Below are 24,777 nucleotides of genomic sequence, written 5' to 3' on the forward strand. Positions count from 1 at the left end.
GATTTATAAAATCATGAAGGGCATTGATAAGGTGGGTGGTCACAGTCTTTTCCCCAGGGTAGGAGAGTGTAAAACTAGAGGGCACAGGTTTAAGGTAAGAGGGAAAAGATTTAAAGGAGACCTGAGGGGGAGGTTTTTCCCACAGAGGATGGTGGGTATATGGAGTGAGCTGCCAGATGAAGCGGTAGTGGCAGGAACATTTATAATGTTTAAAAGACAGTTGGACAGAAACGTGGATAAGAAAGGTTTAGACAGGTTTGGGCCAAATGCAGGTTAATAGGATTAGCCCAGGTAGGCATCTTAGTCGGCATGGACAAGCTGGGCCGAAGGGCCTGTTACCGTGCTGTGTAACTATGACTCTAACTTCACGACACAACAGAGTGCACTAACAGGCATGACTGTAAATGAATAAGCTATAGTCAAGGATACATATATTGCCTATTGTTATAAATGGCATAATGTTATAACAATGATTGGTATCAGTGAAATTAGTTAGTGACATTTAAACACCACATAAATGTATGAACACTGAAGTAAAGTAAAATAACTCAATTACCTTCACCTACAGGGTTGGCAACCCCATACAAATCAATGGGGTTGTCATTCATGCAGCAGTCTTCCCTGGCATAAAACAATCAACACATGGGTACTTCACCAGCAGGCTCAGTAACGAGTCCAACAGCAAAGTGGAAGATTAAATGTGTTGACAGCTGAATGAGTGTACAAAAATTGATTTCAATGGGGTTGCCAACTCCATGGGAGAATTAAGAGTTTTTAATTATTTGTTACTATTTTAAATTCTTAATTATTTAAATATCTCTAACTTATTTCCGTGGGGCCAACCACCACTATAACAGTAGAATTTTAGGACATTTCAGATTTCTCTGTTTCAGTAAGCACATGTGGAATCCAAAATGTACTGAAGACAAAAGGGCTGACGGTCAGCAGTTCCTCTCCAGAACTGTTGATTGGAGACAAGAACAATTCAGTTCAGTAATTACATCTTAAAATTAGCATGAAGACGTGTGGAATGCAACACTGATATACCTTTGTAATGAAAACTGCAATGGCAAATTAAAAGAAAAGGACCTGCTGCAACTATTCCTTGTAGTCATCTTCCAATGTGTTATTATTATGATCCCAGGCTGCTGTGGTCAGGGCTCATATAATCAACTCAACTGCAGTAGTTCCCAAGGCAAAGAATACTTGGGAAAATAAAACAAGGAAATTATACCATGGGACAACATTACATCAGCTGTTTCTCTCTCTACATATGCAGCCTGACCTGGTGAGTATTTCCAGCATTTCTGGTTTTATGCTATATTTCATCCAATGGTATTGTGTGGACTTAATGTTATCAAATAGAACAGATGATCCACAACCTTTCTTGGACCTGGTAATTTGATCAATATAATAATATTGAACATTGATACTGAAGGAGAACTTCAATAACACATACACGAGTAAAATCCTCATGATTGCCACTTCTACTCCTCATGCTTTAAGTTAAACTATTCTCTTCCACTTTATGTTAGACCATTAAAGCCTCAGAAATTAATTGTGCCCTTCACATGAGAAACTGAAAGTTAAAATTGTGTTCTTTGCAGGCTTTTGTGTTAAACATACTACTTTTGACAATACACCACCTGGAGGACATTTTTGAAAGAGTTCTTTCAAACTTATAATCCACTGGTGGGTTACTCCAATGCTAGATGATCAACAGAGAACCTATCGCAACTTTTTTGAGACAGGGCCTAAACACTGGACTAGATTTTGCATTCATCAGCGTTGACCAAGAAGAAAGCTGCCCATAAAGATCAAGAATCCTTTTGGTGTGAATTTCTCTTTTCCAAAAGCCATTTGCTATGGGGAATTCTCAGCACCCAGCAACAGTAATATCATCTGACAGGCTGTGCAGGCAATCATATCAAAGAATTTTCAAACAGCAAACCAAAAGTAAAATATTTAAAACAGTTTACAGAAAGCAAAATGAAGATCAGAATTCACAAGATTACGGCAGAAGGAAATAAAATTTAGATTTTAAAATATGTATCTGAGCAAAAAAAACCCTCACAATAAGTGAATATTTATCATCAAGCAGGTTAAGTAGAAATTATTAAAATTTCTTAACACATCATGCAATTAAAAGTGACATTTTTAGGGTTTTTTTAAGCAACAAGAATCATTCAAAAAAAACCTTAACCTTGTCAGAATCACTTCTCTCTGAAGATTATGCTGGAGAAGGATCAAAGCTGCACTCCCTGTGGGATCAGGGAATGACTGACACCAATATCTGGAATTATGTGTTCAACTGCTCATGTGTACTCAGAAGCTGCTCTCGGTTTCAAGGTGTAAATGAAGATGATCACTGAGTTTTTTTTGCTGCTATTGCAGACACACATTTCAGGTCATTATAATTTTTGTTTGTCAACAACTGCATTTTCTCCTCCTGCTGAAGACATACTGTTGCAAAAGATAAGTGCGGTAACCAGATTACATGTTGCATTTAGTCATTCATCATGAAATGCAGCTGGTTAGTAAGTGGTGACAAACTATTTTTCCAAAAGACCTCCAAATTCGTCCTCATGTTGTATTCATCTCTTGTCCACGAAAGTATTTTAAAAAGCATTAGTCCTCAAGAAGAGGAAACGTAGATGTTTGTCCCTCTTCATAAATATGCAAATGCTCAAAGTGGGACGCGAGCAAACATGCAGTAACTGAGCACAAATCTGGACTTGAGCTTTGGATTTTATGGCATGGCGCAGCGACATACTGCCTTAACTAATACAATTTAAAAAGTTATCGCAATACCACATATTGGTCCACTGATCTGAGCAAGCTCTCAGGCTAACTATAACATGATCGATATGTGACAACTGGATATAGTATGTGTTATTTGCCAATATCTGTGCAGATACATCTCTGTGAATTCTGTTGGGGCTCCAAGCTTTAACAAAAAAAAGTACGTCACATAAGAATCCAATAGAAACCAGAAAAGAAATCAAAGTGTCAAGATCTACTGAACAGAGTTACCCACTGGAGTTGAGAACCATGCTTCAAGGAAGGCACATATGTCGTGCAAGTCAAATATCCTATCAGCATGTCCATGACTAATGTGCCAACATCAGAAACAGGTGGCATTCAAACCAAGTGCACAAAGATAAGGAATCAGTCAGCTGAATTCTGTTTTAAATCTTAGGGCACCTCAGTGGAAATCTCTCTATTCCCCACTTCCAAAGGTTTTTTTAAAAATGGTTTATGACCTTTTTCTCCCTCACAAATCGACCTTTCTATAAAAGGAAGAACGTTATTCAATAGAATGAAAAAAACTTACTAAATAACAGATAACTGTGCTTAATAATGAGGGTATATTTAAAAAAAAGGCCAGACTGATAGTTACTTAAATTGCTTACCTTTCTGTATGGTAACATAACAGACAACACAAACACGAGCTTCTTTGTTTTCCAGGTATTGAAGTTTACACTTTTGATAACAACAGGCAGCACAGAAAACCTAAAAGAGAGAGCAAATTGTTAATAAATAGCATAATGAAAACAAAATTACATTTGTTGTTTTGCTTTTAAGACAAACAGTAGTCTCCAACATGGGAAACTCAAAGTCAATAAGCATTTTCAGCTTACAATAAAGTACATAAAAGAAAAATAGGTGGGAAGAGTGAAGATACAAATACTTTATATTGTGCAAAAGATGTATACAAAACTAAGTACAATGAAATTTGAAAATATAGCTTTTATGAAAAATCACATGGATTTGAAGGGCTATTAATTTCTGGGAGAATATAAACGTGGCAGCTGGGAAATATTTTTAAATATTTAGACAAGCTGTGTGAAAGGGTAAAATCATGGCAGATACGGTACAATGTGGAAAATGTAGGATTAGCCACAAAATAGAAACACTGAGTTCCTATAACATGATCGATATGTGACAACTGGATACAGTACGTGTATTATTTGCCAATATCTGTGCAGATACATCTCTTTGAATTCTGTTGGGGCTCCAAGCTTTAACAAAAAGCCGAAGGGCTGCCATCTGATGTGGTAAATGCGGGCTCACTCTCAACTTTTAAGAGTAAATTGGATAGATACATGGATGAGAGAGGTCTGGAGGGGTATGGGCTGGGGGCAGGTAAATGGGACTAGCAGAATAATGTTTCGGCACAGAACAGAAGGGCCAAATGGCCTGTTTTTCTGTGGTGTAGTTTTCTATGGTTCTATGGTTCTACTGAGTATTTTTTTAAAATGATAAGACATGGGGAAATATTTTACATTTTTTAAAATTTTATTTACAGCGTGGTAACAGGCCCTTCCGGCCCAATGAGTCCGCGCCACCCATTTGAAACCCAAATTAACCTACGTGTACGTCTTTGGAATGTGGGAGGAAACCAGTGCACCCGGAGGAAACCCACGCAGACACAGGGAGAACGTACAAACTCCTTACAGTCAGCGACGGGAATCGAACCCCGATCGCTGGTGCTGTAATAGCGTCGCGCTAACCGCTACACTACCGTGCCGCCCCTATTCAAAGGACCCTGAGCCTCCTTGAATACAAGTCACTAAAAACTAACATGCAGATGTAGTGGGCAATTAGGAAAGCAAATAATATTTTTGCTTTTATTGCCAGAGGATTTGGAGGAGAATAAAGATGTCTTACTAGGGCCTTGGCCATGTACAATTCTGGCCCCCACACCTGAAGAAAAGGATATACTAAAATTCACCAGACGGGCTCCTGGGCTGGCAGGTTTAACATGCAAAGTGAAAAGGTCTATTCTCCAGAATTTAGAAGAATAAGAGGTGACCTTGTTGAAATAAAACTGTTAGGTTTTTATAGGCAGGGAGGATGTTTCTTCTTACCAGAGTATCAAACTAGGACTCAAAATATCAAACTAAGGGACCAAGCATTTAGGACAGAGAGGAACCTCTGGAATTCTCTGCCCTGGAGGGCTCTGGAGACATGGACCATTGATTGCATTCAAAGCAGAGATCAATAGATTTCTGGATATTAAAGGAATCAAAGGAGAGGGGGACAGGACAGTAAAACGGTATCTGTGGTAGATGAGCCGTGATCCTGTTGAATGCTGAAGCAGACTGAAGGAACTTCTATTTCATAAGTACATTGTGACACAGTACTCACTTTTCCACATGCTCTGCAGTGATGTCTCCTCTTGGTGAAAGTAAATCTAGCATGGCAACGAGCACAGGTTGGAGCTTCACAATCTGGTATCCATTGTGGCTGGTTCTGTCCAAGTACAGCTGCTTCTTTGATAAACTGTTCAGCACCACAAGTACCTTCTTCTGCACTTCCAGTATCATCACACGTGATGGAATCATATGATGGTCCCAACACTTGGGTCCCATCTTCTGTACCTCGAACATAATTATAAACGGAGCTTGAAATGGATGCATCTTGGTCTGGTTCAGAAACAGTGCCTTTTGTATCAATATACACTGCACATTGATCTAAACTGCCACCAACAACCTCAATATTATCACCTACTAGGTTGTTCTGATCTTGTTTTGGTATAACTTTTGCTTGAGAATTGAAGAGTTTGGGTCTAGCTCCTCCAAAGTTAATTTGATTATTATGGGTATCGTTAACTACGTGACTAGTGTCAATGGAGGACGCTGGCTGGCTGTCTTTGGTTCGGATTGGTTTATGAGTTATCTCCAACTGTACATCATTTACAGGACAGTGCACTGAAGCATTTTCTGTTGTAGACGGAACACTTTGTATATTTGCTGTCAAAGACTCTGTTCCATGATCAACCAGCTGCAGAGTTTCTTCCTCCTGGGATTGAAGACCCCTATCAACAGCCACAGTAGCTTCAGGAAGATTCAGAAAATCATACGTCTCAGGCAGATCAATTTGACCTGCACTAGGTTCTGAAAAACTATTAGCCAAAGGGCCTATCACAGCTTCTTTCAAATTACAGTGATCATTCTGTTCCATTAAGAATGCATCAAGCTCAGCATCACTAACAAAAACATCATTTATATCATCATATCCATCTTTATGGATATCATCAAATGAAAACTCAGCTGCAAGTTCTTTACAAGTCAACACTGCTTCTGTGTCACTTATATTATTCGGTATCTCTTCAAATGGCTTAACCACAGCTTCTGCGATAGTGTCTGACATTACCAGACTTTCCTTCTGTTGCATCCATTCTGTATTGGGATAACTTTCATCCTTTTCATCAATATTCTCTTCACCTCCAGAACATAAATGTTCCTCTAACGAAATATCACTATTATGCTCCAAATTCTGGTTGGTATCATCCACAAAAGGTATTTCTTGATTATGTGGTTCGGAGTCCAACTTATCAGAGTTTGTAATTAAGCACTTAGCCGAGTCACAGCCTACAGTTGCATTACATTCTTTCTGAGGCGGTCTGTGCTCTGAATCCCACTCTGGATCTACTGAGTTTATTGTGGAATCGGAATTCAATAAAGAAGAGCTGATGGAATTATTTGAACAGTCTACTTTATTAGCATTTTTTGTTGAAGAGGCATTGCATGTATATCTGACTTTTAAAAATTCCTTTTCAACTTCCAGTCCAGTTTCCACATCTCCTAACCCACACAAAGCCACAGTTCTGACACTGTTCAAATCCGCACACACAGCCAATCTTGCATTGTCAGAAGGCTCCTGTACTTTGCAATCACTGAATCCAACTGCATCTTCAATTACCGAACTGACTTCTTTGGTTTGCTGTGAAGTAACTGAGAACTCTTCTCGTTCTTCACACTGGGACACTTTATCAAAATTCTCCTCTTCTTTTTGAGATTCATCATCTTCGAGCTCATCAGAATTCTCATGCTGGATTGAATATTCCTGGTTCCTTATTCCTCCACTAATATGTCCTGAATTCTGCGCCTCATTTTCTGTACTATTGTGAAAAGAAATGTCCAGCTCCAACAAGTTTGTGATTCCAAAACTGCCTTCTCCTGAACATTTTACTTTTCCAGCATGAACTGGAAGAGAGGACTGGTTAAAATCAATCAGCAGGGAGCCACTGGCCTGGTCTTCAATATGTTTAATTTCAAGTTCATCATCAACCTCGTAATCATTTGTTTCATGAGTCACACTTTCAGTGTCACTAATTAAATCACAGATGGGCCTACTGCCTCTGCTGTGACTAAATTGTTCTGTATCATCAGACGTTCTATTATCAACGGTAGATAGCAAGTCCAGTCCTGTAAGAGTTTTTTGAGATTGTCGTAAAGTTTCTTTAGCATCAACGTTACTTGGCAACAATGAATCAGCCCCAACCAGATTATAAGATGCATCAAATGAGAGGGTGTCGACTGCAGTCTGAGCACAGGCTTCAGTCAAGTCTGCGGAGTACTTTGAGTGACAAGGTGGATAATCTGAAGTTATGGTCCCTCCTCCAGGAGGCCTGCAAAAATCGTTTTCATCTAAAAAGAACAAAATGCTTGATGTTACATTACAGTTTTTAATGAAATCCAAAATTAACAGTAGGGAATTTTATAAAACATGTTTATGCATTGTGGTGCATATCCTAATTAGGCATACCTCACAAGAACAAAATAGCTGAACTGTCTTTGTCCAGGATAATAATTACTGAATTCAACTGCCAAATGCTAAAAGCACTTTTGTTTGAATAAAAGACACTGCAGAATACAAGTCTCTGCCAGTTAACAAAGGGTTTGAAATTTTCAACATGCAAAAATACATCTAACAGGAGGTGCAGTGAACAATTAAATTTTGCAGGGGATACCAGCTGTCTTGGATGGTTAGAGGTCAGAAGTTAGTCAATCAAATCAAAAGCAAACTGTGCTTGTTTTGACAAGCTGAAACATGCATGCTGACACTTAAAAGTCATTCATCCGATGGCCTTTGTTGCCAGCTGAAAGGGCACAGGTGCTCAAGAGTTTTTTTTCCATTTTAAATAGCTTGTTTATTTCACAGGCTCCCTCCTACTAGCCTGATCAAAAAGTCTGTTAAACGGTACTGGTTAGCACAGACTTGTACTTTAAATACAGTCTCCAAATAAGTTCTCTGCCCTTCATTGTAGCCAATGCAAATTTTGTTAAGTGACAAACTAAATTATCCAAGATTCATTAAGTGAATGTTCACTAACACAGGAAGATCTGTCTTAATTGCTGTGCAATAAGAACAATTAGCTAGGCTTACTAATACAAATCCAATGTGGTAGCAGACAGTTAGTTTAACAACTGTATAGTTAATATGGTATATCATGCAATAAGGAAAGGTTGTCCAGAATAGAATCGAATAATGGGAAAAAAATTCCAGTCCTGAAGAAAATAGTTCAACTGACCTGGATTTTGCTCAAATTCATCTAGTAGTTTATCCAGGTCACAAACTGCTGATTTGAAGTAGCTGTCCATTTTCAGTACTTATAAACCGATACACTGAGCCTCCTGGTCCCTGTGAGAATTAAAAAAATAGACTCTATATATAATTATGCCCATTTATTTAGTGATGTTTCAGATAAAAAGTCACCAAATATTTCATCCTCACTGTATTTACACCATTCTCAGTATGGTTACTGATGTATTCCTTAGGAACTAGTATATATGCTGGATGCAACTCAACCCTTTTTTTTCTTTAAACTGAAAAAAGAAATGAGGCCATTTCAAAGTACCATCATTCCTACCAACACACCTAAAAGCAGACCACTAAGGAGACCAGAAGGGAAAAGGAAAGAGATGCTCATAACAGTCAATAATTGGCTAATTATTTAAACGAAGATGGTGACTGACAAAATTAATTAGTGTGACTGCTAAAGGACCAGTACTGAAGAAACTTAAAAAGCAAAAAGCTGAATTCTAAAAATAAAAAGTGAAATAAATTAAAACTGCAACTAGTAAATAGATAAATTAAAGGAGGAACAATGTACAAAACCAAAAGTTAATTTGAAATGAAATAAAATCTACTGCTGAAACCTGAACAGTTGAGGGCATAGATAACATTCTTTTCTTCAAGATAAGACAAGGAGTGAACCAAGTAATAAAATGACAAATATATGAAGTACAAACAAAATTTCCATTAAAAGAGAGTGTGCATTTGCTAAATGAGCAGCAGTCACTTATTATACTAAGCTTGAAGATGGACTGGTGAAAAGCAAGCCATTCCACACAAAATCTGTTAAACCAACAGGCTCTTCAACATGCGTGTGTTCTAAAGCACAGATATCAAGTCATAAAAACATGTACATATTTAGAACATTTCAAGAGACACAGTACTAAACAATGCTGATGGCAGTGGTTAACTAATTATCTTTATAATTTGCATTCAGATTTCATTTATTCCATCAAATAATTCATTTTAAAAATTCTGATATTACTTCTTTCCAACATTGCTGCCATTTTTTAATGATAATGTAGTAAAATTCAAGTACGTCTCATGTATTCACATATCAGTTTTATTCTCATGAGAATTTCCATGCTGTGGGAACCTTTGTACTCCAATAGAAGATTTGAATCACATGAGCGCATAGGTTGTAAAGTGGAAAACAGTTGAAATTTATCTTGACAAAGATGTTCCAAGGTGGAAAATTTAGAGTCATACACTTTACCTAACCGGAACAAAGGATTTATCAAAAATCAGTATTAAATGTGGAATTAATACTGATAACCAACAGCTCCTTTCCTATTACTTAATATTTTGATTTTGGTGATGTGCAGTGCACATTCTTTCCACATAGCATCGTATTTCAGTTAAACAACTCCACAGAACTTAAGTGGAGATGGACAAGCCCCAGGTTTATACAGCAGTCATGACAACAAAATCATGGCTCCAAGAATCTGCCTCAATTTCAGAATTTCCACACATAACTAAATAGTCAATGTGAAAAACAATACAACAAGTCATAATTATCCACTACCAAACTCTCTGCCCCTAAAACGTAATTTTGAGAGAGCATAGTAATCCCTTCACAAATATTTCAAAATCACAGATGCTAAAGCAAGCTTCTTTAAAATATTAAAACAGCCACATTTCAACTTCTATTTTAAGACGTATGGGTAGGTTAATTTGGGTTTAAAAATGGGCGGTGTGGACTTGTTGGGCCGGAAGGGCCTGTTACCGCGCTGTAAATAAAATTTTAAAAAAAATTTAATTTAAAAAATTTGCATGTGCTCTGATTCTTTAAAATAGCCATGCGAATTCTTTAATTCCAAAGGCTGAGCTAGCCTGATGACATCACAGCTGCAGGATCACCGGTGATCACTTTCAGCCAATACCTTTCTGCAAACTATCAGAGGAGGAGCAAACTCTCCCTACGACAATCACAAGATTCTGACTGCCATCCTTAGCTCACGGACACCTTCAAGATGAACGAAGAGTTTAGCCAGAGTAAGAGTTTATCTTAAAATAGGTTTATCTAACTTTTCTCAGTTTTAACAAAATGTCATTGAAACAATAGGTTAATTCTTTTTCTCTCTCCAAAGATACAGCCTGATCTGACGAGTATTTCCAGCAGTTTTATTTTCAGATTTCCCACCACACTTTTGAACAGTTTCCTGTCCTGACTTGAGAAAAAATCTAGGGTGACAAACTTGTGCGGCACTGAGAGAATCCTGCAGTCTTTCTGATAAGAAATTAAAGCCAAGAATTTTCTGTTTTCTCAGGGGATTATAATGATGCTTCAAACCTAGGCTGAGTTATTCATGATATCCTGCCCAATACTTATCCTTCAACCAACAAAGGAAATTGTCTGATCATCATGATTATGCAGTTTGTGGGATCTTCCTGTATGCAAATTAACTGTTTCCTACATTACAACAGTAGCTACATTCCGAAATACATCCATGGATTTTAAATGCTTCCAGACATGCTGAGGTTGTGATTTTTTTTTCCCACACTTGCCAGCAGACCAAACCACAAAGCAGTGATGGTTTTATGCTTTCAAGACCTATTAATGGCCAAGATCCTGGTCAATCAACAATAATTCCTTCAAATAGTGCAGACGTACTCAGCCAAGGTATTTAGTTAAAAAGTACCACAGAGTTTGGCTTCAATATTCTTTTGCTTCATGGAACCAAATCAGAGACTCCACTTCCTACTTTTCTCCGGAGATGAACTTGTAATTCAGACTATGAATGAGCAGATTCAAGCTTTTGGTATGAAGACCATGACTACAGGGTGAGCTGCATAACAACATTAAAAATTCTACAATCACCAAGACATTTCTCCCAATCACAAAATAATTAGCGGCTCCAGTAGTCAAATTTGCTAAACCTTCATAAATTTCTCATTTAAGTCTCAGAGGGATAATTTTGCCCAAGTCTGGAGATTATATTTTGGAAAAGATTTTAGGGACTAAAAAGCAGGATTGATTGGATAATTCTTTCGAAGTGTGCCAAAGTCACGATGGAATAAACAGCTCCCCTTTGCCCTCTTAAAATTCTAAGATTCACCTATAGCTGCTTGTCCACCAAAGTAAGGCAGATATCAAACCTTACATACCAAATTACATTCTCATACCTGGTCTCCAAGTGAAGCCTTTCAGCTGCCGTCTCAAGTTCCGTTATCTGCTTTGTAACACGCTTGCATTATTGTTGGTAAATCTCCACTATATAAGCTTAAATGTTCTAGACCAAATGTGTTGAAATAGTAGAGACCTATAGAGATAGTTGCCAAGTCTGTTACTCTTCACAAACTGTATCAATCATCTGGATGAAGACTCGGACGATACGAGATGCCAGTTCTGGTTTCAGAATTCCTGAGCAAATAAGAGATTGACATAGACACATCAGGAAAATGTGACATATTTTGGATGATACTTAACACTGAAAAATATTCTGTAATGCTTGCTCGAAGTGTTAACAGCAAACTCTGTACAACATTTGGTGCATGAGGAATGATGTCACTTTCCTAATATGAGTACAAAACACTCAGCTGCCACTCTAGTGCAGCACTGAGGGAATATTGAATTGTCAGAGATGCCATTTCTCAGTTGAGGCAATGTATTGATGTTCCTGCTGCTCTGTTAGGGAAATGCAAAAGCTTTCAAATAAGAATTGGGGGGGGGAGAGAGAGGTGAGGGGAGTTATCCCTAGTGCCCTAAAGAAATTAGCTAATCATCAGTCAAATTCCCGTTCTTGTTTATAGGAGCTTGCTCCATTTTCTACATTTCAAAAGTATATCCTTGTAGTGCCCCTCATGATACAGCAAAACTCAGCACATTCAGGACTTTGGTGGTGTCAGAATAGCAGACCTTCTGGATTATTAGATGTACATCAACATACTTTTAATTCACTTTAATCAGACGTCACACAATATAATACATTTTCTAGTGAACAGAGCGGCAAGGGAGTACGGGAACCAGGGCCCCGGTGAGCAGAAAGGGAGAGTGGGAACCAGGGCTCCGGTGAGAGCAAAGGGAGTACGGGAACCAGGGCCCCGGTGAGCAGAAAGGGAGAGTGGGAACCAGGGCTCCGGTGAGAGCAAAGGGAGCACAGGAACCAGGGCCCCGGTGAGCAGAAAGGGAGAGTGGGAACCAGGGCTCCGGTGAGAGCAAAGGGAGCACAGGAACCAGGGCCCCGGTGAGCAGAAAGGGAGAGTGGGAACCAGGGCTCCGGTGAGAGCAAAGGGAGCACAGGAACCAGGGCCCCGGTGAGCAGAAAGGGAGAGTGGGAACCAGGGCCCCGGTGAGAGCAAAGGGAGCACAGGAACCAGGGCCCCGGTGAGCAGAAAGGGAGCACAGGAACCAGGGCTCCGGTGAGAGCAAAGGGAGCACAGGAACCAGGGCTCCGGTGAGCAGAAAGGGAGAGTGGGAACCAGGGCCCCGGTGAGCAGAAAGGGAGAGTGGGAACCAGGGCCCCGGTGAGCAGAAAGGGAGAGTGGGAACCAGGGCCCCGGTGAGCAGAAAGGGAGAGTGGGAACCAGGGCCCCGGTGAGCAGAAAGGGAGAGTGGGAACCAGGGCCCCGGTGAGCAGAAAGGGAGAGTGGGAACCAGGGCCCCGGTGAGCAGAAAGGGAGAGTGGGAACCAGGGCCCCGGTGAGCAGAAAGGGAGAGTGGGAACCAGGGCCCCGGTGAGCAGAAAGGGAGAGTGGGAACCAGGGCCCCGGTGAGCAGAAAGGGAGAGTGGGAACCAGGGCCCCGGTGAGCAGAAAGGGAGAGTGGGAACCAGGGCCCCGGTGAGCAGAAAGGGAGAGTGGGAACCAGGGCCCCGGTGAGCAGAAAGGGAGAGTGGGAACCAGGGCCCCGGTGAGCAGAAAGGGAGAGTGGGAACCAGGGCCCCGGTGAGCAGAAAGGGAGAGTGGGAACCAGGGCCCCGGTGAGCAGAAAGGGAGAGTGGGAACCAGGGCCCCGGTGAGCAGAAAGGGAGAGTGGGAACCAGGGCCCCGGTGAGCAGAAAGGGAGAGTGGGAACCAGGGCCCCGGTGAGCAGAAAGGGAGAGTGGGAACCAGGGCCCCGGTGAGCAGAAAGGGAGAGTGGGAACCAGGGCCCCGGTGAGCAGAAAGGGAGAGTGGGAACCAGGGCCCCGGTGAGCAGAAAGGGAGAGTGGGAACCAGGGCCCCGGTGAGCAGAAAGGGAGTACGGGAACCAGGGCCCCGGTGAGCCAGCTGCTGAACCATCAGGACTTCCAAATACAGGGGCTCCCCGGGTTATGAATGACCTGATTTACAGAAAACCCACATTGCACAACTGGCAGATCATCAGTTCTACTGTAATGTCTTTTCTGTTCTCGACTTTGAATTTAAGTTCATCCAACAGGAAAAATACATCTATTAAAATGTACATAACAGTGTCTGAAGATTCATATATAGAGGCTGTGGAAAACCAGATAAGGCATCAGAATGTACAGCCAGATGCACCAATATAGAGAGTAGTACAATGCCCTTATTCTTGATTTTGGTTATATCTTGTGATGGGAAACATAAAAGTTCTCAAATAAGATCTCTGCCTCTATTTCTCGTGCAGAGCTGGAGGAAAGTGACTGACCTGAAACACTGACTCTGCTCCTCTGTTCACAGATGTTACCCAGCCCACTGAGTATTCCCACCATTTCCTTTCTTCATTTCTGAATGAGGTGAGTGCCTTCATTAATGTGAAATTACACAAGATGCCTAGCCCAAGTCCCCTGCAAACATCTGAAAGCCTGTTAAAAGTACATTGCCATATGTCAGCAAAGCTTCAAACATATTCAGTAATTGTACGCATATATTGATTCAAAATTCTGTGTATTAACTCAAATATGAGAAAACACTGCAAGACGATTCTTACTGGTGTGGAAACATGAAAGTTGTTTTTAATTCAACAAAAATTAGTTCTTTTCTGTGGGTATTCATCAATTTAAAAAAGAATGCGGCAACGAGTCATGAGAATTTTACTTGCACAGTACCCCACTGGCAGCACCCTTCAGTGACCAGGACTGCACAAAATCACAAGGGATGATAAGCTGAACGACCTCCCCCATCACTGGAAACTGCAGGTTAGTCTTCCAACAGGGCAACATCTGACCTACATAAGGTCCCAATTAAAAATGTGGCTTGTGGCCCTGACATTTCACTGGACAAATTTATCAGAAAATATCCTGAGAACCTTGTACAATTGTACAAGCAGCACTGCTAATGTCATCCTTGTTTCTACCAATATTCTTTAAATGGAGAAAAGAAATGCAAAAATCAGGAAGTGCTGAATTCTCTGCTTACATAATTTCAAATTGTTCCCAGCACCAATCATCCCTAAAATGAATTTTGATATTTTTTATAGTTGAGAAGATTTCCTTGTGAAAAAAAATATTTATGAACATCAAAATTTAGTTATACTATGAGTGTAACTATGTTCGAAAATGTGATATTCCTACTGACATAGGAATGAGACCATTGATTAGGAACTTACAGCAGGTGGCAAGTCTACCAAAACCTAGAGCAGAAACAACTCCAAATCTGGAGCAGAAGTTTCCCAGTTGGAACAACACCTCATATTCTGCTTGGGTACTCCAAAACTCAACAGTATGAACATCGAATCTTCCAGTTTCAGGTAACCCCCACCCCAGTGTTCCATTCCCACTCCTAGCAATCCACCTACGTTCACCTTTTTCATTCCCCTCACCCCATTCCTGAGATCTGTCACCCTCCTCCCCCCCCCCCCCCCCCCCCCGGCTCCATCTCCCCATCATCTGGGACCACTTATCATCTTCCAGTCTCTGCCTTCCTGCTCCCCTCCCACACCCGGCTCCATCTCCCCATCAGCTGTCCTTTATCCGTTTCCACCGATCACCTAATGACCCCTGTCTCAGGCTCCCCCTCACCTCTGCACTCCCAGTCCCGATACAGGGTCTCCGCCTGGAATGTCAACCGGGGGACGGGCCGGGGGGGAGACGGATGGGCCGGGGGGGAGGGGGGAGGGGGGAGACGGAGACGGATGGGCCGGGGGGGAGGGGGGGAGGGGGGAGACGGATGGGCCGGGGGGGGGAGGGGGGAGACGGAGACGGATGGGCCGGGGGGGGGAGGGAGGAGATGGGCCGGGGGGGGGGGGGGAGATGGGCCGGGGGGGGACGGGGGGAGACGAAGACGGATGGGCCGAGGGGGGGAGGGAGGAGATGGGCCGGGGGGGGGGGAGATGGGCCGGGGGGGGACGGGGGGAGACGAAGACGGATGGGCCGAGGGGGAGGGGGGAGACGGATGGGCCGGGGGGGGGGAGGGGGGAGACGGAGACGGATGGGCCGGGGGGGGGAGGGAGGAGATGGGCCGGGGGGGGGGGAGATGGGCCGGGGGGGGGGACGGGGGGAGACGAAGACGGATGGGCCGAGGGGGAGGGGGGAGACGGATGGGCCGGGGGGGGGGGGGGGGGGAGACGGACGGACGGACCGGGGGGGCTCAGACATTTTCTGTCGGAGCGACCGGGAGCAACATCAGCGAACCCCACCCTGGCGCCGCCCGGGGGACGGGGTCCGGGGTCCGGCCCGGGGCCGAGCAGGGACTCGCTCTGCGAGGGACCACGGGCGGGGGGCCCGGGCCTTCCGCACCGAAGGCCGTAACCTGCTGCTTTTATTTTACCCGCTGCGAGCGGCCCACCCGCCGGGGCCGCCACCGACCGGACACCGGGGCCGGTCACCGCCCGCCGGGGCCGCCACCGACCGGACACCGGGGCCGGTCACCGCCCGCCGGGGCCGCCACCGACCGGACACCGGGGCCGGTCACCGCCCGCCGGGGCCGCCACCGACCGGACACCGGGGCCGGTCACCGCCCGCCGGGGCCGCCACCGACCGGACACCGGGGCCGGTCACCGCCCGCCGGGGCCGCCACCGACCGGACACCGGGGCCGGTCACCGCCCGCCGGGGCCGCCACCGACCGGTCACCGCCCGCCGTCACCGACCGGACACCGGACGCGGCCCCGCCGCCGTCACTTACCCAACCTCCGGCGCCGGCGCATGCGCGCCCCGGACTGACCCCGCGGGGGGAGGGGGAGCGGTAACCATGGAAACCGGGCCTGGGCCTCTCCGCACCGAGTGCCGCCTGACCCCCAGCGGCGGGGGCTGCGCGCAGTAACGGCCCTACCGGGCACCGGGGGACGGACTCGGGCTCCCTGCCCCGGGGGACCATCGCGGCGTCAGCCTGCGAAACGTTAAACGGAGCCACCGGAGACTGAAGCAACACACCGGGCGCCCGAGGTCTCAGCGGGTCGGGCAGCGCCTGCGGGGGGAGAGGGACCGTCCACGTCCCCCCACAGACGCTGCCGGGCCCGGTGCCCGTGCGGTGCCCCGGTGCGGTGCCCCGGTCCCCCTGTCCCCCGGTCCGGTCCCCCGGTGCCGTCCCCCGGTCCCCCGGTGCGGTACCCTGGTCCCCCTGTCCCCCGGTCCGGTCCCCCGGTGCGGTGCCCCGGTCCCCCTGTCCCCCGGTGCCGTGCCCCGGTCCCCCGGTGCGGTACCCTGGTCCCCCTGTCCCCCGGTCCGGTCCCCCGGTGCGGTGCCCCGGTCCCCCTGTCCCCCGGTCCGGTCCCCCGGTCCCCCGGTGCGGGACCCTGGTCCCCCTGTCCCCCGGTCCGGTCCCCCGGTGCGGTGCCCCGGTCCCCCTGTCCCCCGGTGCCGTGCCCCGGTCCCCCGGTGCGGTACCCTGGTCCCCCTGTCCCCCGGTCCGGTCCCCCGGTGCGGTGCCCCGGTCCCCCTGTCCCCCGGTGCCGTGCCCCGGTCCCCCGGTGCGGTACCCTGGTCCCCCTGTCCCCCGGTCCGGTCCCCCGGTGCGGTGCCCCGGTCCCCCGGTGCGGTACCCTGGTCCCCCTGTCCCCCGGTCCGGTCCCCCGGTGCGGTGCCCCGGTCCCCCTGTCCCCCGGTGCCGTGCCCCGGTCCCCTCCTTTTTCAGTAACCGGGGTTTCCCTTCCATCTCCATCAATGGTGCCCTCACCCGCATCTCCTCCACTTCCCGCACGTCCGCCCCCTTCCCCCCAATACAACAGGGACGGGCTCCCCTCGTCCGCACCCACCACATCCTTCTCCGCAACTTCTGCCACCTCCAACGGGATCCTACCACCAGGCACATCTTCCCCTCACCCCCTCTGCTTTCTGCAAGGACCACTCTCTCCGTGACCCGCTTGTCCACTCATCCCTCCCCACTGATAATCCCCCTGCACTTACACCTGCAACTGCACCAAATGCTACACCTCCTCCCTCACCACCATTCAGATCCCAGACAACCCTTCCAGGTGAGGCAGCACTTCACCTGTGAGTCTGAGGGTGTCATTTATTGCATCCGGTGCTCTCGGCACGGCCGCCTGTACATCGGAGAGACCCAACGCAGATTGGGTGACCGCTTCATCGAGCACCTTCGCTCCATTCGCCGCAACAGCCAGGACCTCCTGGTCGCCACCTACGTCAATTCCACATCCCACTCCCATACTGACGTCAATCCACAGCCTCCTCTTCTGCCACGTTGAGGCCAGACACAGGTTGGAGGAACAACACCTCATATTCCGCCTTAGTAGTCTCCAACCTGACAGCCTCAACATCAATTTCTCTAACTTTCAGTAACCCCACCCCTTCTTTTTCTTCCACCCCCCCCCCACTCCTTTGTCTTACCTTATTCCTGTGGCTCCCTCCCCCATCTTGATGACCTGCCCATCTCCTCCCCTCCTCCATCCTTTATTCCATGGTCCACTGCCCTCTCCTACCGGATTCCTCCTCCTTCAGCCCTTTGCCCCTTCTATCACTTCTCATCTAATTACATCTTCTCCCCCTCCCCCACCCACTACCTTCCCCCTCTCACCTGGACTCACCCATCACCTGCCAGTGTGAGCTCCTCCCCCTCCCCCACCTTATTCTGGCTACTGCCCGCTTCCTTTCCAGTCCTGATGAAGGGTCTTGGCCCGAAATGTCAACTGTTTATTTCCCTCCATAGATGCTGCCTGACCTGCTGAGCTCCTCCAGCACTTTTTGTGTATTGTAAGGGATTCCACACATTTGCAGAAAGGAAACAACTAGTGAGGGTAATTGGGATACCAATGGGAGAATTTATAATGGAGAATAAGCAAATGGCAGAGGAATTAAATAAATAGTGTTTGTCTTCAATGAGCCCAATAAAAAAATGAAATAAAAAGGTGAAAGATTGGGAGATTATTTTCAAAGGGGCCTGGGTGTGCCTGTACACAAGTCACTGAAAGCTAACAGGCAGGTACAGCAAGAGAGAAGGCAGATAGTACATTTGCCTTTATTGCAAGAGTATTTGTGTACAAGAGTAAAGATGTTTTACCACAATTGGTCTCCTTACCTTAAAAAATTGATATACTTACCATGGACAAAGTGCAGCAAAGATTCACCAGAGTGGTCCTGAAATGACAGGTCTGTCATGTGAAGAGAGATCAAATAGACTAGGTAACTTAATGATTACCGCCTGGTTACTCTGACATACACCGTCACGAAGTGTTTCGAGAGGCTGGTCATGGCACGCATTAACTCCAGCCTCCCAGACAACCTGGACCCACTGCAATTTGCCTACTGTCAAAACAGGTCTACAGCGGACACCATCTCCCTGGCCCTACACTCATCTCTGGAGCATCTGGACAGTAAAGTCACCTATGATAGGCTATTGTTTATTGACTACAGCTCCACCTTCAATACTGTAATTCCAAACAAACTCATCACCAAACTCTGAGACCTGGGACTCAACACCTCCCTCTGCAACTGGATCCTTGACTTTCTGAGCAACAGACCGCAATCAGTGAGGATAGGCAGCAACACCTCCAGCACGGTTATCCTCAACACTGGTGCCCTACAAGGCTGTATCCTTAGCCCCCTGCTCTACTCCCTATATACTCATGACTGCGTGGCCAGATTCCGCTCAAACTCCATCTACAAGTTTGCAGATGATACCACCATAGTGCTGTATCTCAAATAACGGTGAGTTGAGTACAGGAAGGAGATAGAGACCCTAGTGACAGAACTTTTCCCTCAATGTCAGCAAAACCAAAGAGCTGGTCATTGTCTTCAGGAAGGGGTGTGGTGCACATGCTCCTGTTTACATCAATGGTGCTGAGGTCGAGAGGGTTGAGAGCTTCAAGTTCCAAGGAATGAACATCAGCAATAGATTGTCCTGGTCCAACTACATAGATGCCATGGCTAAGAAAGCTCACCAGTGCCCCTACTTCCTCAGGAGGCTAAAGAAATTTGGCATGTCCCCTTTGACACCCACCAATTTTTATTGATGCACCATAGAAAGCATCCTGACCGGATGCATCATGACTTGGTACGACAACTGCTCTGCCTGGGACTGCAAGAAACTGCAAGAGTTGTAGACACAGCTGAGCACATCATGTCTATACTTCTTGCTGCCTTGGTAAAGCAGCCAGCATAATCAAAGACCCCACCTACCTCGGAAGTCCTCTTTTCCCCCCTCCCATTGGGCAGAAGATACAAAAGCCTGAAAACACGTACCACCAGGCTCAAGGACAGCTTCTATCTCACTGTTATAAGACTATAGAACAGTCCCCTGGTATGATAAGATGGACTCCTGACCTCACAATCTACCTCGTTTTGACCTTGCACCTTATTGCCTGCCTGCACTGCACTTTCTCTGTAACTGTAACACTTCATTCTGCATTCTGTATTGTTTTTACCCTGTACTACCTCAATGTACTGTGTAATGAATTGATCTGTATGAAGGGTATGCAAGACAAGTTTTTCACTGTACCTTGGTACATGTGACAATAAACCAATTTCTCCAGTTTAGAAGAATAAGAGGTGACCTCATATAAAGAGGTCACCTCTTATAAAATATACGCCTGGAGTCTGGAGCCAGGCGTATATTTTCCCTGCCTGATGAACTTAGAGCAAGTGACCATAGTCTCAAAATAAGGGATAGTTGATGTAAGACTGAGATGAGACACATATGCAGATTTCTCTGGTAGATAAGCTGAGGCAGGGTAAGATAACCTCATATTTCTGCAAATTTCTTCAACTTCACTCCTTTCAGCATTTTATTATAATCTCATAAGCTCCACCACACCAGCTTTATCTTGTTCCTTGTGCAATCTTAAGGTTCTCTCCATACGTACACATGGCTCAGAGATGCGGTCAGTGACTACATCACCCTGCAGAAAAATCCATACAACTGTTATGCTTACTCTATATCAACCCAGAATTCAAACTGGAGCTCTGGTCTCTACTCAAATTACTTTCTGGACCAAGGTTCAAACCCTGCATTTTGTCTCAGATCAGAATACATTGGGTGCAAAGACTATAAAGAACATAGAACAGCACAGGAACAGGCCCTATGGCCCCCCATACCTGCACTGACCACAATGCCCATCGAACTAATCTGCACCCTCTCCAAAGCCACCATATCCTTCCTAGAGTACATATTAAGAGTAGGAGTATGACTTTCAGCTCCTTGTGCCAGGACCACCACTCATTAAGATCTTGACTCATCTGATTGTAAACTCCACCCATTAATTTAGCAATGCCTGCAAATTTGACCAAGGTTTTATTAGTAACATTGCAAAGTGCATAAGTGGATATAATATGAAAGCTGGTCTCCAAAGCTTAATCATCAGATTATTGCTGGTTTCCAAACAGCATCCTACAAAAAACCTGTATCATCCTAAAGCAGCAGTATCAGCCACTGCACGGTGGTAGCATGAAAGGAAAATATTGTAGATGCTAAAAATCTGAAAATACTTAACAGGTCAGACCCAGCATGTGAACAAAGAAACAGTTATTTTTTCAAATCAATGACCTTGCATGAGAACCAGTAATAAAACGTAGGGAAAGAACAAAAGTAAAAGGGAAATTCTCTATACTAGGGTGAGAGGAGAGATTAAATTATAAAAGAGTGGAATTGCATACAGAGAGGAGGAGAGGAGAAAACTGGAACAGCACAGGGTAGCACATAATAAATCGGGCACAGGAAAAAGATAAAACCAACTGCCAGAGAATCAAAAATAAACTTTGGAATTGGAAGCATAGATCTATCTGGAAGCTAAATTGTTTCAGCAAGTATTTATTCCCCCACAATAGCACAAACACATTACGCACACATTGTTCTGTTGCTGTTTGCAGGAGCTTGTTGTGGGCAAATTGGCTGTCATGTACATTTCGTTATGAGTGACTACATTTCAGAAGTAGTTCATTAACTGAAATCTAATAGAAGACCTAATGGAAAGTAAAAGGCTCTTTCCAAATGCAGGTCTCTTTCTTCTCGGAGGTCACACAATGAATAAAAAACATTGTGGAGGTCCTTTTCTCAATTTCTGAATGTGTAAGCTTCAAGCCTTCCTATTTTGGACTAACCATGCAAAATGTAATGTTTCAAAATGTAATTTTCTTCAGTCACTTGCCCACTGTCAGAGCAATGCTGTCCCTAGGAGACCCTAACCTGAACACAACACAACATGCTGATCACAGTACAAGGCTGATGTCTGACATCGGTCTCAGTCATGTGCATCCTCATCAGGTGGTCTTCATTAGGTTGGCTCCAACCCTGTGGTGCACCAGTGATGACAGGTTATAGGGCTCTGTGTAATGAGATGAGGCACCCCAGACAAAAGGGCCATATCTTGCAACCCTGATTACTTCAGTTATTATGGACCCATTGTTGAGTGAAAGACATTACCACTGATAGAACATTCGCTTAAGTAAATACCAACACCACTTGTTGAATGCATAAAGTATCATTAAACACACAATTAAACACATCTGAGCTCTACAGAAGTATAGCATGGAATTTAAAATAGCATGGGGGCAAGGAAAAACAAATGTGGCCACACATACATTAATAAAATGGTTAAAGCAAATGGTAAGACAAAAGGTAGCTGATTTAGAAGGGGGAATATACAACCAAGTAAGGGGACTTTGTATCGACTCTCAGAAAATCATAAATAAAACTTGAAACTGGAAGGAGAAGTCTAGCTGGGAGCTAAATTGTCCCAGCCAATATTTATCCCTCAATAGCACAAAACCATTTGGTTATTTCCATATTGCTACTGATAGGAGACTGCTGTGGGTAAATGAGCTCTTACATGTTACAATGTGTACATTCCCCAGTTACTTCATTAGCTGGAAACTAATGGGAAGTCAAATGGGGAATTAAAAGGTTCTTAATGTGACAATCTTTCTTCTCAGAAGTTAACCATGCAGAACTAATAAAAACATGCAGTAAAAAAGCTGCAATCTCTTCAGCTTACTCTATTGAACCTAGTTACCAAGAAATTATTGAGCTTTACAATCCACATCAATTTCAAAACCAAAGGATAATATTTTCAAAGTTAGTACAGTTCACAAAAACATACTTCGCAATCAAACTTAATCCTCAAAAGATAAACTTTGAAGAAAGCAATTAAAATCGATTATCTTAAACTGGATTTTTCTTTAGTCATGTCGAAGACAACTGAGGCAGGTGATCCACTGTCACTGATTGATTATAATGAGGTTCTATATCAACCATCTTTTATTTCATTAGTTCATTGTAATCTTGCTACTTTCGAGATTTTTGGCAAACTTAACCTGTCTCTTCCCTGTTATCAACAGTTTCATTGGCAGAACTGTGAGGCATAAACCAAAACTGCATGATACAAAACGATGGCATTAAGAAGATTATATTTGAGGTTCATGTCCTACCAGTGCTTAAACTGCAGTGGAATCTCAGTTTATTGAAGGATTTAAATCCAAAGGTCATTGTGATAACGGAATTTCCTTTCACATACTTAAAAATCACTTGTCGGCACCAAAATCTGATATTAAACCATTATTTCAAATCAATTTCTGTTTAGGTTACATGATAATCAAACTATTTAAAATATGGTTAAGGTCTTGGTTAGCGTAACGCTTTACAGCACCAGTGACCCGGGTTCAATTCCTGCCACTGTCTGTAAGGAGTTTGTACGTTCTCCCCGTGTCTGCGTGGGTTTCCTCTGGGTGCTCCGGTTTCCTCCCACATTCCAAAGACGTACGGGTGAGGAAGTTGTGGGCATGCTATGTTGGCACTGGAAGCGTGGTGACACTTGCGGGCTGCCCCAGAACACTCTACGCAAAAGATGCATTTCACTGTGTGCTTCGATGTACATGCGACTGATACAGAGATCTTCTATCATCTCTGTTCACCATTTTGGGTTTTTACTGCTAAATTTCAGGTTTATTTTATGAAGATTAAAACTGGAGTGAAAGGATGATCTTAAATTGATCTCATAAATATATATTTAAAAACAATTCATCTATTTTTATTTGAAACCACTTGGAGGTGATTTTCTAGATGAGTTCAAACCACCCTCCTCTCTACAAGGCTGTTTCACCAAAGCCACATAATGCCTGTAGTTTTCCTGTAATTTCACTGGTTTCAGGAGCTGTGGATCTCAAATGGGACCAGCAGAAACATTAGTTCATCTTAATAAATCCTGGCTACATAGTTATGCTTCTGCTTTTCATGTAAGTAAATTATTTGGGTTTATCAAGTTTTCAGAAGTTTGGTCTACACCCAGATGCACTGATAAAACAAGTGTAAATCTGTAATAACAAGTGAGGTAGGACAAAAACAGGCCAGTCAGCTCTTCAATTCTTTTCTGCTCTTTAACATCATGGCTGACACAACTTCAACCCCCTTAACTCTAAGTTCACCTATAATCCAAAAATATTGCTCCGTCCCCACCACACTCTGGGGTAGAGAATTTCAGAGACTGATAAACCTGAGAAGAAATTCAATCTCACCTGTAGCTTAGAATGGGCAACCTGTTATTCTGAAACTACCCTCCCCAGTTTAATCTCCCTTTCAATAAAGACCAACATTCTGTTTGCCTCTCTAATTTCTTGGTGTACCTGTATGCCAACTTTAGTGTTGCTAATATCACGGCGCACGTTCTGTAATCTCACTCCACTTTGACAATATTCTGCTTTTTAATTTTTCCCTACCACATTCTACCTTCCTCACATATATTCCATCTGACAAATTTCTGTCCACACATCTCTATTGTTTTGCAGAATCTGCATCCTCCACCTCCAAATTATCCTATCTGATTATTGACTTAAGAAGGGACTGAGTTTTTTTTTTGAATGAGACAATAAATTTGTTTTCTTCAATATGCTGGGAACTTCCCAGAATCCAGGGAATTATGGAAGCTCACATCCAATGCATCCACCATCTCTGAAAGCAAGGCCTTAAGATTCAAGGGAGTTGTCAGCCTTTAGTTTCATTAGTTTGCCCAATTCTTCTTCACCAGTGACGATGATTACTACTTGAAGTTTCTCCCTCTCTTCTGCCACATGATTGCTCAATAAATAACAGAAAATTTATTGGCAAAATCCCATTTTAAAAAAAACGTCATCATGAGCAAAAATCAGCCT

General features: G+C 44.4%; 2 protein-coding genes across 5 annotated transcripts in view; both read right to left on the bottom strand.

Annotated features, from left to right (window-relative positions):
- Positions 1-16,480, bottom strand: part of LOC127572877 (zinc finger FYVE domain-containing protein 16-like) — a 61,799-nt gene extending 45,319 nt beyond the window's left edge. For 2 of the 4 annotated variants that reach the window (XM_052020585.1, XM_052020581.1), the window contains exons 1-6: positions 16,015-16,348; positions 13,955-14,111; positions 11,491-11,728; positions 8,321-8,430; positions 5,152-7,436; positions 3,414-3,513 (exon numbers count right to left, since the gene is read on the bottom strand). In XM_052020585.1, coding sequence (XP_051876545.1) covers positions 3,414-3,513; positions 5,152-7,436; positions 8,321-8,390 — 2,455 coding nt within the window. In that variant the 5' untranslated portion in view covers positions 8,391-8,430; positions 11,491-11,728; positions 13,955-14,111; positions 16,015-16,348. Of the gene's footprint in view, positions 1-3,413; positions 3,514-5,151; positions 7,437-8,320; positions 8,431-11,490; positions 11,729-13,954; positions 14,112-16,014; positions 16,349-16,369 lie in introns of those variants that run through there. The other 2 variants (XM_052020584.1, XM_052020582.1) reach the window with 2 other exon arrangements.
- A 4,784-nt stretch (positions 16,481-21,264) lies between these two features.
- ccdc125 (coiled-coil domain containing 125) overlaps positions 21,265-24,777 on the bottom strand; it is a 34,230-nt gene continuing 30,717 nt past the window's right edge. Inside the window, exon 14 of the transcript XR_007956711.1 lies at positions 21,265-24,703. The gene's annotated coding sequence lies outside the window, so the exon portion shown is untranslated. The remainder of the gene's footprint in view (positions 24,704-24,777) is intronic.

The sequence above is a fragment of the Pristis pectinata genome, chromosome 7, assembly GCF_009764475.1.
Source record: "Pristis pectinata isolate sPriPec2 chromosome 7, sPriPec2.1.pri, whole genome shotgun sequence".
In the NCBI taxonomy this organism is placed as follows: Eukaryota; Metazoa; Chordata; class Chondrichthyes; order Rhinopristiformes; family Pristidae; genus Pristis; species Pristis pectinata.